We start from the raw sequence: 13,783 nt of genomic DNA, 5'->3' as shown, positions 1-13,783 counted from the left end.
ACGGGTCAAAAAAAGTTCACTTGCATGAAGATGCTCGAGAAGCAAATGAAGAGCAATTTGTGGGTATTGACACCCCTCACGTGTCAAAAAAAGTTTGCTTGCATAAGAGCTCAAGAAGCAAATGAAGAGCGAACTGGTATGCATTTATATTAATAGTGACGTGCATTAAATAGACTTGGTTACCAATTTCGAATTGCTTTGCACATACTTGTCAAAGACCGGAGTAAAGGAGCAATGAAACTCAATTTCGTGCCGGACCCATCTTTGCCCAAATTTTCCAATCAAGCCCCCGGGTGAGAGAACCTGCAGTGCAATGGTCAGGGGCATTCCCGTCTTTTAGCATGTTTTGTGGTGGGGACACGACACTATTTGGTTATTTACCAAATTACTAATATGGGTTTTCTGACTTTTGAACTATTCCATTTGTGTCCCCAAATTTTGGGCTGGTTTTGTCCTTTAGCTGCTGGTATTTCTAATTTTCAGTAGAGGTTTTTTCGTCTTTTCGCTCAAACCTGCAGGAGATAGCTGTTTGTGTCTCTTTCACCGTTTGTTTGCTTCTCTCTCTCTCTGTCTCTCCCTCCCGATCCATCTGCAGCCTGCAGGCAAACGACTCAATGTCCCCCGACTCTCTCTTTCTCTGTCGATCTCAAACCGAAGGCACTCGATCTCCACTAACTTCCTATTCATCATCCCCATCGTCATCGTCTTCATTGATCGGTTTGGCTTTTCTGTTTTCCCCGATTAAATTGAATACCAGGTGTTCGTTTCTATAGCTGATTGTTTTGCATACTTGTGGTTGCTAAAATGGTTTCGGATTAGGGTTTTGATGGCTTTGAGATCCGTTATTTTACAGCTCAAAACGCAAAGTCTCTGGTTTGGATTTAGGTTTATGTATTGTGTTTTTTGGGTCTGGGTTTTGCCTCTCTCTTCAGTGTCTCGTCCGATTTGGTACGATTTAGTCATTGTTCGTTATTATTATTCTTTGTGCTCTTTTTTGTGTCTGGTTTTTGATTTTCTAAAATACTTCTGGTTGGAAAAAGGGTTTGAGATTATGGTTGTTACCTTTTTGTAGATCAGTATTTTTTTTTTGGGGTCAAAAAGCCTTTGTATTTAGGTTTGTACGCAGGTTTTTTTTTGGTCTGGGTTTGGCTTATTTCTTCAGTGTTTTGTTCGATTTCGTACGGCTTAGGTCATTGTTGTTGCAAAAATGGTTTGGCATTAGTGTGTGAAATTTCTTGTAGATAATTTTTTTTGAAGGTCAGAATGGAAAGGATCTGGTTTGGATTTAGGTTTATTCATAGGTTTTTTGGGTCTGTGTTTGGCCTCTCTCTTCAGTGTTTTGTTGGTTTTGGCTGAAGCTCGATGATAATCAGTAGTGTTGGGAACCCCTTGCCTCCTTCCTCTTTGCCTAGGAAACACCATTCTCTAGCAAGAATAGCTCGTGGCTTACTTAAGTTTGATTTCTTTTAATTGATATCAGAGTTTAAGTTTTAGTTGTGGTATTTCTCTTATAGGTATTGTCTCCAATCTGGAATCAATATTACTATTGTGTACCTGTACCAAGAACATACTTGTATTATAACTTAACCAAAAAAACAATACAAAACATTTTGAGTAGACTGGTGTTCAGGTTAAAGTCTTCAAAGAGCTCTTTCTTAGCTATTTCGAAAAGTTGTTGTTCAGCAAGTTGAGTCCCATTCTTGTTTGGACTGAAAATGAAAAGGGAAGATTGCATCCAAGCGCACATGAAGAGGGAGAGGACTTGTATCCATTTCTGAACACCTTGTACCAAAATGAGCCTTCTGCCTTGCACTTATTTATTCTGTTTGATTTCTTATATGTTAGATTATGGACCCAAAGATGGATTCAGGTATTGTTCGTAGATATTATTCCGAGGCAATTGATAGTGGTGCTACCCCAGTCCCTTTAAGTTCGGATAGAACTGTAGATGTCCAATGTGTTATTGCCATCATGGACTATCTACTAGCATGTGAGGTACAGTCTTTATTTCAAATTAGGATTTGTATTCCTTTGTTACTGTTCTTACTACTTACAATCTTTCATGGCAGGCAACGTGGCACAAGGGTCATTCATTGGCTCAAACAGTTTTCCCTTGTATCTATCTTCTGAAGCCCAATAGAACATCACCACATGCATTGTTGCATTCTTATTGCAAACTGTTGCCTAGAAATCTGCGGTTGTATATTTTCCATCAATCAATCCGTTTGGTCTGCTGTTTGGTTCGAATCAATCCGATAGCCAGGTATTGCTTTCTATAGTTGGTTGTTTTACATACTTCTGGTTGGTAAACTGGTTTAGGATTAAGGTTTTTATGGGTTTCTAGATCTGGTTTTTTAGAGCTCTAAACGCAAAGGCTTGGGTTTGGATTTAGGTTTATGTACCGTGTTTTTGGGGTCTGGATTTTGCCTTTCTCTTAAGTGTTTTGTTCGATTTGATACGGATTAGGTCATTGTTTGTTATTTCCGTTGTAGATTATGCGTCTATCGATTCGTTTGCTCTGCTGTTTTGTTTATTGACTTCCACTGTAACTACTGATGTTCAAAACTCTTGCCTATTGGTGGCCGAAACTTTCAAACAACTCTAAAGCCCTTCGAAAACCTTAGAAATCATATACCCACTAATTTTCAACCCTTAAACTCTTTGAAATCACATACCAGTGATTTTAGGTAAGTGAGATAATTTTACGTCATAATGAGGCTCAAAGGTATAAAAATTCCCGTCCTGGTTTGAGTGTAAATTTATTGAATTTATTATGGGTGAATAGTTTTTTCCATCTCTAATTTTCAATTTTTTAAAATTCTGATTACTGATTAGAATGAAAGCTACAGTGAAGTTCCATTTTAGGTTTATTACTATCTGTGGGGAATATAATCGCGTCATCCATTTTTAAATTCTGATTATTGAATTTCCTTTGTTTTTGGTGAGTGGTAAATGATTAGATTTTTATTCTGATTACTTTTGGCAGCAATGTGAATAAAAATGAAGGGAAGGGCAGAATTCAATACCCATAGATTCACCATCGGGTAATGTTTGTAAGTCAATTTTGTAGTTCTCGTCTTTAGTTATTTGGGTTTGTTTCTCTGATTGGCTAATGTTTGTTAATTCTTTCTTGGTTTGTAACTAATGGGTTTGCCACCAAGTAATTTGTGTTTGATGCATGTCTCATACATGCTCGGTCATCAAAATTGATGGTCCTTGACTCCCTATCCAATTACTCCTATTGTTTTGTTGTTGTTCATTAACTTGGTGGCTCGAAAAACTACTAGATATTGCCTGGCTTTTTATTGATACTATTCTCAAAATACAGAACAACCACTAGATATGGGAATCTCAAGAATTTGAAATTATTTGTAGGTTGCTCCCTAATTTCCTAGGGATCTCCAGTTCACTCTCAAATGGATGTCCTCCATGCTGCACTTTAGAGGTACATAAAGTTTCAAGCCTTTCCATTTTCTCATTCATGTTTCCCCACCCAATATAATTAGAACGACTATGTAATGATTATTCACTATGAAGCACAGATACTCTATTTTGGCCTCCGTATCATGTATCGGACACGTATTGGATACGGATACGTTCCGGATATGTGTCTGATACGTTTTTTAGAGTATCCGGTTTTCAAAATTATTTTTTGGTATCCGATACGTTTTGAATATGCGCGGGGGTAAATATGTTACTTAAAATATATGGGTTATGATTGTAATTATTAATTTGTGACTATATATACCATTTTTTCCCCACAATTCAAAGAAGACGATGATCAGAAGAAGACGATCGACGAACGACTGTAAGTCTCTCTCATCACTCTCTCTTGCCTCTCTTCTCTCTCGTCTCTCTCCTCTCTCTCTCCCTCTCGCTCCCTCTCGCTCCCTCTCTTGTCTCTTTACAGGTATATATATATATATATATATATATATATATATATATATATATATATATATATATATATATATATATATATATATACGTATAATGTAAATATCTCTCTCTGTCATCTCTCTCCCTCTCTCATTTGTTTTAGATTTTTTTTTAACAGTGCTAAACTGTCATCTCTCTCCTTTGAGTTTAGGTTTTTTTTTTTATATTCAATAATGGAATTTTTTATATTTTTTATATTCAACGTATCCCCAATGTACCGTGCTTCTTAGATTATTCAATGTTATCATGTTTGACTCTGTAATTACCTTGTTAGCCATGTTATGATTATACAATTCAGTTCCACACGTGCGTGGTGACTATGTAATTAAAGGTGTACATTACTGAATTCAGTTGAGTGTGTCTTGAATCGCTAGATGTGTATAGTATGCATGTGCTTTTGCTTAGCAAAATCTGAACCTGATACATACCCACATGCCCCTTTGGATTGAGTAATTTGGTGAGAAATGAAAAGAAAGGATTAGAGTTTGTCTCCAAATCACTCATTTATTGAGTGATATTGAGTGATTTGGTGAGAAATGAAGAGAAAAGTACCAAAATGAAATTCTGAATTATTTCTTGACCAGACCAGTTGCTGCAATATTTGTCTCCAATTCCTTGCCGCATTCGGTCTTATTTAAGGCAAACATATTAGGGCCTCAGTGGACTGCGACGCACGTATTACAGACAGCTCTACCACTTTGTTTCAACTGTTCTGGTGATAAATTTTTCATTAGGAAGAGTAAACTTTTGACCATTGATTTTGATAGGGATGTAATGCTGTGTTAGTGACATTGTCAATTCTATTTTCTCTGCGAAGGGCCTAGATGAGGTTTTGAAGTTCTTTAATGCTTTACTGCCTTGCCTTTCCTGAAGAAAATTTGTTTTCTCAAGGTGTTAGTGTAGAGTTAAAAGATTTTTTCATCGAGAGACCTGTCTTAGACGACATCACTTGCATTTGACATATGACGAGTTTATTGAGCTGCAGGTCAAAAAGCACTTACAGCTTCTGAAATTACATGTTTTTCATTTCATTCTGAGGTCATTAGCAATAGCGTATTTTATTGGCTTATTTGAGTACATGGCTTCTCTCTTCCATAACCCATCTCAGGAATTTGGATTCTTTAGGAACTATCTTTTGCATGGACTGCACCCCTAGCAAGAGATAGCTCATTCTATCTCAGCCAGAGAAGTAATTGCCTGTTCATCCAGAGGGTTGACAGAACCTTCTACATTGTTAAATGCAATCCTTCGGGATGTTGTTATCTGCTATGATGGCACAGTGAGGAATGTTTGCAATAATTCAATCATTCAATTTGAGTATGAGACTAAGCCTGGAGCTAAGAATATTTTTGCTGCTGGTGAACCAGTTGGTGTGTTGGCTGCAACTCAAGAGAACGATGCTAACAAGCTGAAAGAAGGAATGTTTCTAACAGTGGTTTCCCCTCACTGTAACTAGACAGTCTTACTTATCCCTTAGATTGTCAAATCCGATGATTTCGGTTACTTCAAAAGAATCAGTTGGAAAAGTAAGCCTAAATGATATTGCTGCCGGATTCTTGATTGAGTACGTGTTCAACCTGTTTGCTCTGTACTTCTGGAAAAAAAAAAAAAAACCAATTCGCTATTTATACTTTAGTTCTCCTACATAGGGATGAAAATGTCCTGCCTGTAGTTCATACTTCAGATAAGAAAATTAGTTACTACTATGCTATGGGATCTGTTTGATTATTCAACTTAATTATTTGATATACACAATCCTATGAAATGTATTTGTAGTGGCAACATAGCAGATCTAATGTAGTGTTTGCATTTGAATTGGCTATCCTAATTCATTTTCATCAAAAATCAAAGCTGAATGGTTTGGTAACATAGAAGATCTAATGAAGTGTTTGCATTTGAATTGGCTATCCTGGGAAATGTATTTGTAGTGGTAACAAAGTTGAATGGTTTGGTTCTATTGTTTGGTTTTTGATCATCTTTTTGCTCTTTAATAATCTCTCTGTTCAGCTGCGATTCATATGCAGAGTTCAGTTTTGGTGTTGTCCTCCTGGAGCTAATTGCCAGCCCAAAAACTGTGGGCAAGTTTGGAGACGGAGTGGACATAGTGAGGTGGGTCAAGAAGACAATATCAGAGCGTGCTCAATGGGTACCCAGTAACAAGCATCATAAACCTGTTCAAGATTGCTATCATGTGCGTTGTCAAGAGGCCTATGATCAGGGAAGTCGTGCACATGATCACCAAGGCATTGCTTCTTGTCACGCTTTAGCATTTTGAAGTTGCAATGGTGTTTGTAAAACACTATAATCAGTAACTTGCAAGTTATGATATGAGTATATGTTCATTTGATGTTGGATGTTAATTAAGCTTTGGAGTTCTTATGTTTTGTTAATTACAATTTAATGTTTTTTTTATTTCGCTTCAAATAGGTATAGAGAAATGATATAGGTACCGACCATGGAGGAGAGAAAACGTACCGACGGCCGCCGGCGGGCCGTCTCCGGCCACCGGACGGCCGATCCGAGCCGTCCAAAAATTCTAAAAACAAAAACCGATGGGGCCTACGCGAGAATTAATGGCATCCGAGGTGTGTAAAGTACTTGATCCGAGCACCCTTTTTTCTTGTATATATGTATATACGTGTATATACACACAAAAAAAGTGCTCGGATCAAGTACCCTACACACCTCGGATGCCGTTGATCCTCGCGTAGGCCCCATCGGTTTTTTTTTTTAGAATTTTTGGACGGCTCGGATCGGCCGTCCGGTGGCCGGAGACGGCCCGCCGGCGGCCGTCGGTACGTTTTCTCTCCTCCATGGTCGGTACCTATATCATTTCTCGTAGGTATATATGCAGTTGAGTTCCTGGCATTACAAATTCACTGGGGCTATGGGTTTCGTAATATGTTGATTGTGTGTTCAATCTCTTTAGTGTACGCTACATTAACTTGCAAGAGAATCACTATCATTATTAGACCATCGTGCATGGCCGAGCGTGCGAAGCACGTTGTTAAAAACCTAGTATTAGAAGTTGATATGCTTCCAGAACGAGTCGAGATGCATAAGGTTGCTCAAGTATCGGTTGAAGAGCAAAAGATAAAAGTTGAGCCACCAAAGACTAAATTTGGTAAGCATTCTAACTAAACTGTGTTTTTTAGTTGGAAGATATATCATTCGAATTAACGTGCCTCAATTTCTATATGACCACATTTATAGATAAAGAAATAAGTGTGCCTCCTGTGTCTGAAAGGGTTTGCCTACATGAGAATGCTCAAAGAGTGATTTGGAGTGTCACATGTAAATATGAACTCATCAAATAGTAAGTCTTACTATTGGATGTTTATAGGTGTATATGTCCCTTATCCCAATTTACGGCCAGTTTTGTTAATTCGTTAATCTCAATACTTTGTTAAATGTTTATTGGTGTATATACCCCTTATCCCCATTTTGCGGATTTGCATCCAAATGAAAAGTCAAAGCTCGATTGGTGAGGATGGTAGAAGTGATTAATCCACTTTTACCCGGTGTGACGCTCAGATTGATTTTACTTGATGAAAAGGTGCTTTAACATTTTAATAGTATGCAATTAATGAATAATAAATATGATATTTCAATGTGTGTAATTTTTTTTACCTTTAGTTGTAGGGTGATGCTATGGAGGCCACTGTTTGGCCCAAAGAAGTAGACTATTATAGATATCATCTTTACGAGGGATGGATTTATCTTTTCAGAGGAGTCGATGTTGTACCAGCTGATGAGAAATTAAATTTTGTCCCATACCATAATAAGGTAAATTTAGTTGCTGTTTCACTTCTCAAGTGTAGGATTTACATTCCTTGATAATTTATTTTGACTTCAGGTTATTACAAGGAAAATAGTTATTTTACCTACGGAAGTGATTAAGTTGGTGCTTTGAAGATGAAGGAGGAAGCTTCATTGTACGAGTTGTTTTTTTAGCAGTTTTGTTGATGTAAATCTTGAATAACAACTCCCTAATTTGATATGGCAATTTTGCATTTTCTTGGGTTTAAGCAGTTTTATTGTGAGGGTGCATGAAAGTTTTTTTTTTAATTTTATGTTAATGCTTTTGAAATAGTGACTTTATGCATGGACACAATTGCACTCCTCATATTTCAGACCTTCGAAAGTTGGACTATTTTTAGAATTTGAGTACACACTCCTCGATCAAGAAAAAAACACACTCGATAATTCATCTTAGCCGTGTTCAAAAATGTGTTTTCTAGTATATATACATATTAATATTGTTCTTAACACCTCAGCCCTCTCTCTATTGTGCTGATTTTAACGGGATCCCTTAAAAGAATATTTTAAAATTAGAGAAAAAGTTGTATCCGGATTACCCGAACAGAAAGTCTAGGAAGCAGGATACTGACCCACGACCTAAAAAAAGGACAGACAAGAAAATGATCAGATGTGGTAGGAACAATTACCTGTAAGACAGTAAGATAATTACAGTGCAGACCAATATTTTCAAGGATTTTAAAACTAATTACAGTACCTTATATATATTTCACCAGAACTTCTAGATATTCACAGTTAGAACCCCTTTGAATTCCTTTGTGATTCTGCTTTTATTATTTATATTTCCGCCTTTCATTTACACAGTACCCCAGGTAAAAAATTGGTATCAGAGCCTACAGTACTATTTGTCAATTCAAGTAGCCAGATTATAGATCCTTGTTATCTTTAGTTTGTTAATTATTTACTGTTATGGTTTAGCTTTTGTTTGTTTAGTTTGTTATGATTAATGAATTAATTAAGGCAATTAGTCCTAGTTTAAGTGAGATTAGATCCCAACAGTCAAAACAAAATATTCAGATTAAAACAGGTTTCCAGCTAATAGAGCAACTTAGTAATAACCTAGATAAAAAATTTTGCTTAGAAGTTAAAGGTAATATAGTAACTAGAAATCAGTTTGAAGAGTTTTCAACAAAATCTCTTAAGCAAACTACCCAGATATTGGAAAGAATTAGCAGATCCAGATCTTCTAAGCAGTTAGAAAATCTAGATTACTTTAAAGATTTACATTCAAAAATATTAAGGAGAATCAGTAAGTTAGATGTTACTCAACCCAAGGATATAGAAACAGAAACCAAAAAATTAGTGGAAAGTCTTAGATTTGAGGTTGACAGAATAAAACAGAACTCAGTTCAAGTTAAAGCAGAAGTGGATAGTAAACTCCAGAAAATAGAGATTCTTTTAGAAGAAGTTAAGAAATTAGCTAATGGAGAATGAATAATAGCGATAGCTTATTTTATAAAATAGCATTAGAAAATTCGGAAAAAGTTCAACCAGATCCTATCGGATTATCCAGTTTCAAGCCAACAGGTAAAACAGACGAGACTATTATTAAGCAGAATAATACAATTATTGAACTTTTGATCAGTCTTAGCCATAGATTAGTAGAGACATCAGAAATGTAACGCCCCGAATTTTGGGTACGTTAAAAAGACAATTTTATTGAAAATAAACTGAGTCTGGCTCTTTATTACAACAAAACTGAAAATAGGTACTTTTATTACAAACGGGAGGGAACTAAGGTTCCTAACTACTGCTCCGCTTGTTCTTCCATCACAGCTAGCTCCTCGGCTCCGAAGGCCTCCAAGGTATAAAGCTCGCCCTGCTCATCTAATAAATCTGACATATTATACCAGTGTCGCCACCGATATAATATGTCAGGGTCACCAAAAAAGCAACACCGTGAGCTACGAAAGCTCAATAGAAAATCCTTACCCACTAACCCTTAACTTAAAACAACAGGAAATAATAACACATCGATTTCCACATGATATATATATATATATATATATATATATACGCAGTTAATCATTGACACATCCACATTCATTAATCATCTATCGTTGGTGTCCAAGATTTTCGGGTTTCTCCTACGCGACTCATCGTAGACCGTGTCAACATTTTCACATACCAATTCATCTTTCAAAAATCATTTGTTTAACTCACACAATTTTGCATTGGCTCCGTACCGCGGATAACCAAGCTACACACCCAACCTCACAATGGTTCCGTTTTTCCCGGATCCCATTAGAACACACACAAAGCACACTCCACACAATGGGCTACCACGTCCGGCTACATTGCGGTTTCCAAAACATTTCCTTTCAAACCAAAATTTGTTTTTAACACACCCAACCTCGGTTCCGCCGCGCCGGTCTCCCGAGTATCCTCACAATGGTTCCGCCGCGCTGGCTTCCCATTGGCACACAATTGCATTGGCTCCTCTCCGCGGATAACCAAGCCATACCTCACCATGGTTCCGCCGGTCCGGGTTCCCATGGGAACGCACACAACCTCACAATGGTTCCGCTATTTCGGATCTCCATTGGAACACACACAACCTCACAATGGTTCCGCTTTTCCTGGATTCCCATTGGAACACACACTCACACCTCACACAATGGGCAAGTCCGGCCACATTGCGGATTTCAAAACTTTTCACTCTTTTCAAATATTTCTTTTATACACGCACACACACAACTCACATAATGCCACCCAAAACCGGTCATTATGTAGTTTCAAAATATTTTCTCCTCGAAAAACATTTCCTTTCATTTACCACACCCTAGGTGTCATGTTTTTACTTTCTCGGTTCTCGTGTCTCGTTTACATGTAAAGACTCCGTGGTAGGACAAACGTAAGCAAGAATCATCCTAACAAGATCATCCAATTCTATATTACTCATCACGCTCAATTACTACTTATAGCATAACGCCACATGTACGGACGCCCTTGGAATGTATCACTTATGCTTTATTCAAAGCACAACGTCACATGTACGGACGTCTTTGGAGTGAAATCACTTATGCTTAATCACACCACAAGTAATACAAGCAACTTATATATACATACTCATAATCATCTTAAAGATCAAAATACAAATACTTCTAAACAAACGATAAGTACGTAAGGATGAACTACATATAATTAGGAGTAGTAGATAGGGATAATCTACCGTTCTTGGCGGTAGGTCGGCTACGGAAAGTACGTCGGTGGTCGGACGGAGTAACTTCCTACGGTGGTCTCCGGTAGCTTCGAAAGAGAAAGGTTTCTCTCGAAACTTCTACTAGACTATTACTACTACTACTTTTGGATCGAGAGGGTGGTCGAGTGGCGGTTTAGTGGCGGCTTAGGTTGAGTTTCTTGAAGAACTCAAGAACTACTCAAGAACATGAAGAACAAAAGAAAGAACATAATTTTTCTAGAGAGAGAAGTTGCTAGGTGAAGGTGTGAGTTGAAATGGCATGGGAATGTTTCTATTTATAGGCAAAACCTTGGCCCTTTCCTCTCTCTCTCTCAAGGCCGGCCCCCCTCTCTCTCTCTCTACCTCAAATTTTGACACATGGCATGCAATCTTTGAAAGATCAAAGCCTAACCCTAGGCTTGCATGGCTAAGTTTGGCTAAATGGTAGGCTTGCATGGCTAAATTTTGTCCTTGGATGGGATTATGGGAGATTTGTTGGAAGATTTGGAGACAATGGTACAAGATTTGGTTTTAAACAAAGCATAGAAGTACAATGGAGGAAGTTTCTTAGCTAGGAAGGAAGATATCACCAAGGATTGAAAAGATGAGAAAGATCAAGGAAGGCACAAATGGGGAGTTAAGTTTGGTTAGGGGAAAGATTCTCCCATGGACTTGAAAGGATGAGGAAGATATGGAAGGTCAAGCAAAGTACAACAAAATCTCTCCCTCTCTCTCTCCTATCTCTCTCTCTCGGCTCTCTCTCTCCTCTCCCTCTCTCCCTCTCTCGGCCTCTCTCTCCTCTCTTGGCAATCTCTCTCTCTCTCCCTCTCTCTCTCTCTCCCTAGCACACTTATATATATATATATATATATATATATATATATATATAAACAAGAAAGAATAAGAAAGTACAAGATTTCCAAATTTAAAATCCTATTAAAGAAATACAATTAGGCACATGTTGATTAAATAAATAAACTAGGGTATTTTGTAATCTAGGTAGATCACACCTCCCATTAAACAAATCCAATTGGGTACAAAACCCCAATACAAAATAATAAAAGAGTACTTAGGAGAATATTAGGCCTTAAAGGCTACTAAGGCTAATAACTACTTTCAAAATAAAATTTTGGTACTTCATCACATGGGCAATTAGGAAAAATGACTAGTTTAATAAGCCCATGTACTTGGTGAAAGAATAACTCTATTACCCAATAGATAATAATTCCCCTAACGGTTATCGTCCAATGGATAATAAGGTACGAGTACTTTAAATCATAATTTAAGTCTTTTAAAAGACTACATGTCCTTTTGAAATTTACCCATGTGTTTATATATATGTACTTAGCCAAATATAATAAAAGAAAAGCTTTTGTCCAATGGGTAAAGATTACCCTAACAATCATTGTCCAAAGGGTAAAGGCAAAAGGTTCAAAAGTTTCAAAAGGTTCATCTAGTAACTAGGTGAGTTGGTTGCTCGGTTCCTCCAAGTAGTCGGTTAGAAACTAATTCGATTGGTCAAGTAGGGTTTCTAGTCGAGAGTTTAACCAACGACTGAAATCTAACTACGACGAAAAATAAACAAGAATTCATATAGCCACTCAAGAATAAATAAGTAATTTAAATAAAATTCAAATGTTTAACGAAATTTTTATTGACCAAAATTCAAGGTCATTACAAGAAAAGTTAGACCAGTTGTCTATTAGAGTAGATAAACTCCAGGAAGGAAAAGCTTTAGAAGCTTTAACCTCCAAAATAAACCAGATTAGTATTTCAGCCTCAACCGGACATCTAGAACCCAAAAGATCCAATAGATCTTTGCAAAACCATACATTTTATTATAATATATTTGGCACTCCAGATCCAAACAAAGGAAAGAGACCAGAAATCCCTCAATCTTCAGGAACCCAGTGATGGCGTCTAGCAGTAAAACCAAGGTTAGTGGGATTCCTTTGCTAAACAAAGTATTTGGAAAACAGCCAGTTGAAGAAAATAGAATAGAAGGAATCATAGATCCAGAAGTTCAGTTAGACAGATTCAGAAATCATAGTTTAGAATTATTAGACCCGACGGTATTATACAGATCACAGAATTTCTTCAATAGAGGAGTCAGAACTTATAATAGCTACCATGAAAAACCAGTCAGTGTTATAACTGAAGACCAGTTAGAAATTTTAGAAATGATCACTCAGAAGAGCTTCAATGAGCTTAAACAGTTAAGGTTAGGACTTATACATTTAGGTTTAATTACTATAGGAATAAAAGGTTTAGCTAGACAAGACTTAGGAACCAAAATATTGGTTATGATTTTTGATAATAGGTTTACAAATCAAGAACAAGCTTTAATAGGAAGCATGGAGTTAGACATGAACAGTAATTGCCAGATTGTTTACTGCATACCAGATTTCCAAATGAGACTTGATGAATTTTACCAGCATATAAAAATAGGAATTAAGGCAAGGCGATATCACATGATCCCTGATGTCCATAACCTTTTAGTATGTGTAAATTTTATAGGAAAACTGAGCAATCACAGTAGCACCAGATACAAGCTTAGAACAGATCAAGCTTTAAAAGCTTTAGGTACCAGAGGCATCCAGGTCATAGAAGCCAAAAAACGAGATTCAGAGATGTTATCGGGACATGAATGGAAAGTCACCAATTTAGTGCCTAAACAACAACTCAGACCTAGTAATAACAGTTTTTATACCAACAATCTAGGAGAAGTTAATCTTAGATTCAGCAATTATATCTCAGCAGGTAGACATTCAGATGTAAGTAGTTCTATTCATACAGAGTTTGCCAGAAATTCAGATGTAGAAATAGAACATATTTATATGGCAT

The 13,783-nt window shown here is 37.0% G+C and overlaps 1 protein-coding gene across 8 annotated transcripts; it reads left to right on the top strand.

Moving 5' to 3' along the window:
• The first annotated feature begins 257 nt into the window (after positions 1-257).
• On the top strand, positions 258-6,817 carry LOC131311332 (uncharacterized). 8 transcript variants are annotated; one of them, XM_058338742.1, is made up of 6 exons: positions 258-2,260; positions 2,985-3,044; positions 3,376-3,445; positions 3,772-3,808; positions 4,925-4,977; positions 5,065-6,316. In XM_058338742.1, the coding sequence occupies exons 2-6, from the start codon at positions 3,001-3,003 to the stop codon at positions 5,209-5,211; spliced, it is 351 nt and encodes a 116-aa protein (XP_058194725.1). In that variant the 5' UTR covers positions 258-2,260; positions 2,985-3,000; the 3' UTR covers positions 5,212-6,316. The 8 variants fall into 8 exon arrangements, 6 of the variants coding, with proteins under 6 accessions (XP_058194725.1, XP_058194724.1, XP_058194723.1 ...); XM_058338740.1 differs by lacking the exons at positions 3,772-3,808; positions 4,925-4,977; positions 5,065-6,316 and having other exon boundaries at positions 273-757; positions 1,884-1,995; positions 2,070-2,263; positions 2,987-3,044; positions 3,376-3,695; XM_058338743.1 differs by lacking the exon at positions 258-2,260 and having other exon boundaries at positions 2,270-3,044; positions 3,775-3,808.
• The last annotated feature ends 6,966 nt before the right edge of the window (positions 6,818-13,783 follow it).

Source organism: Rhododendron vialii, chromosome 12a (genome assembly GCF_030253575.1).
Source record: "Rhododendron vialii isolate Sample 1 chromosome 12a, ASM3025357v1".
Taxonomy (NCBI): domain Eukaryota; kingdom Viridiplantae; phylum Streptophyta; class Magnoliopsida; order Ericales; family Ericaceae; genus Rhododendron; species Rhododendron vialii.
The sequence above is the reverse complement of the archived record's forward strand: the minus strand, read 5'-3'. Positions and strand labels throughout refer to the sequence as shown.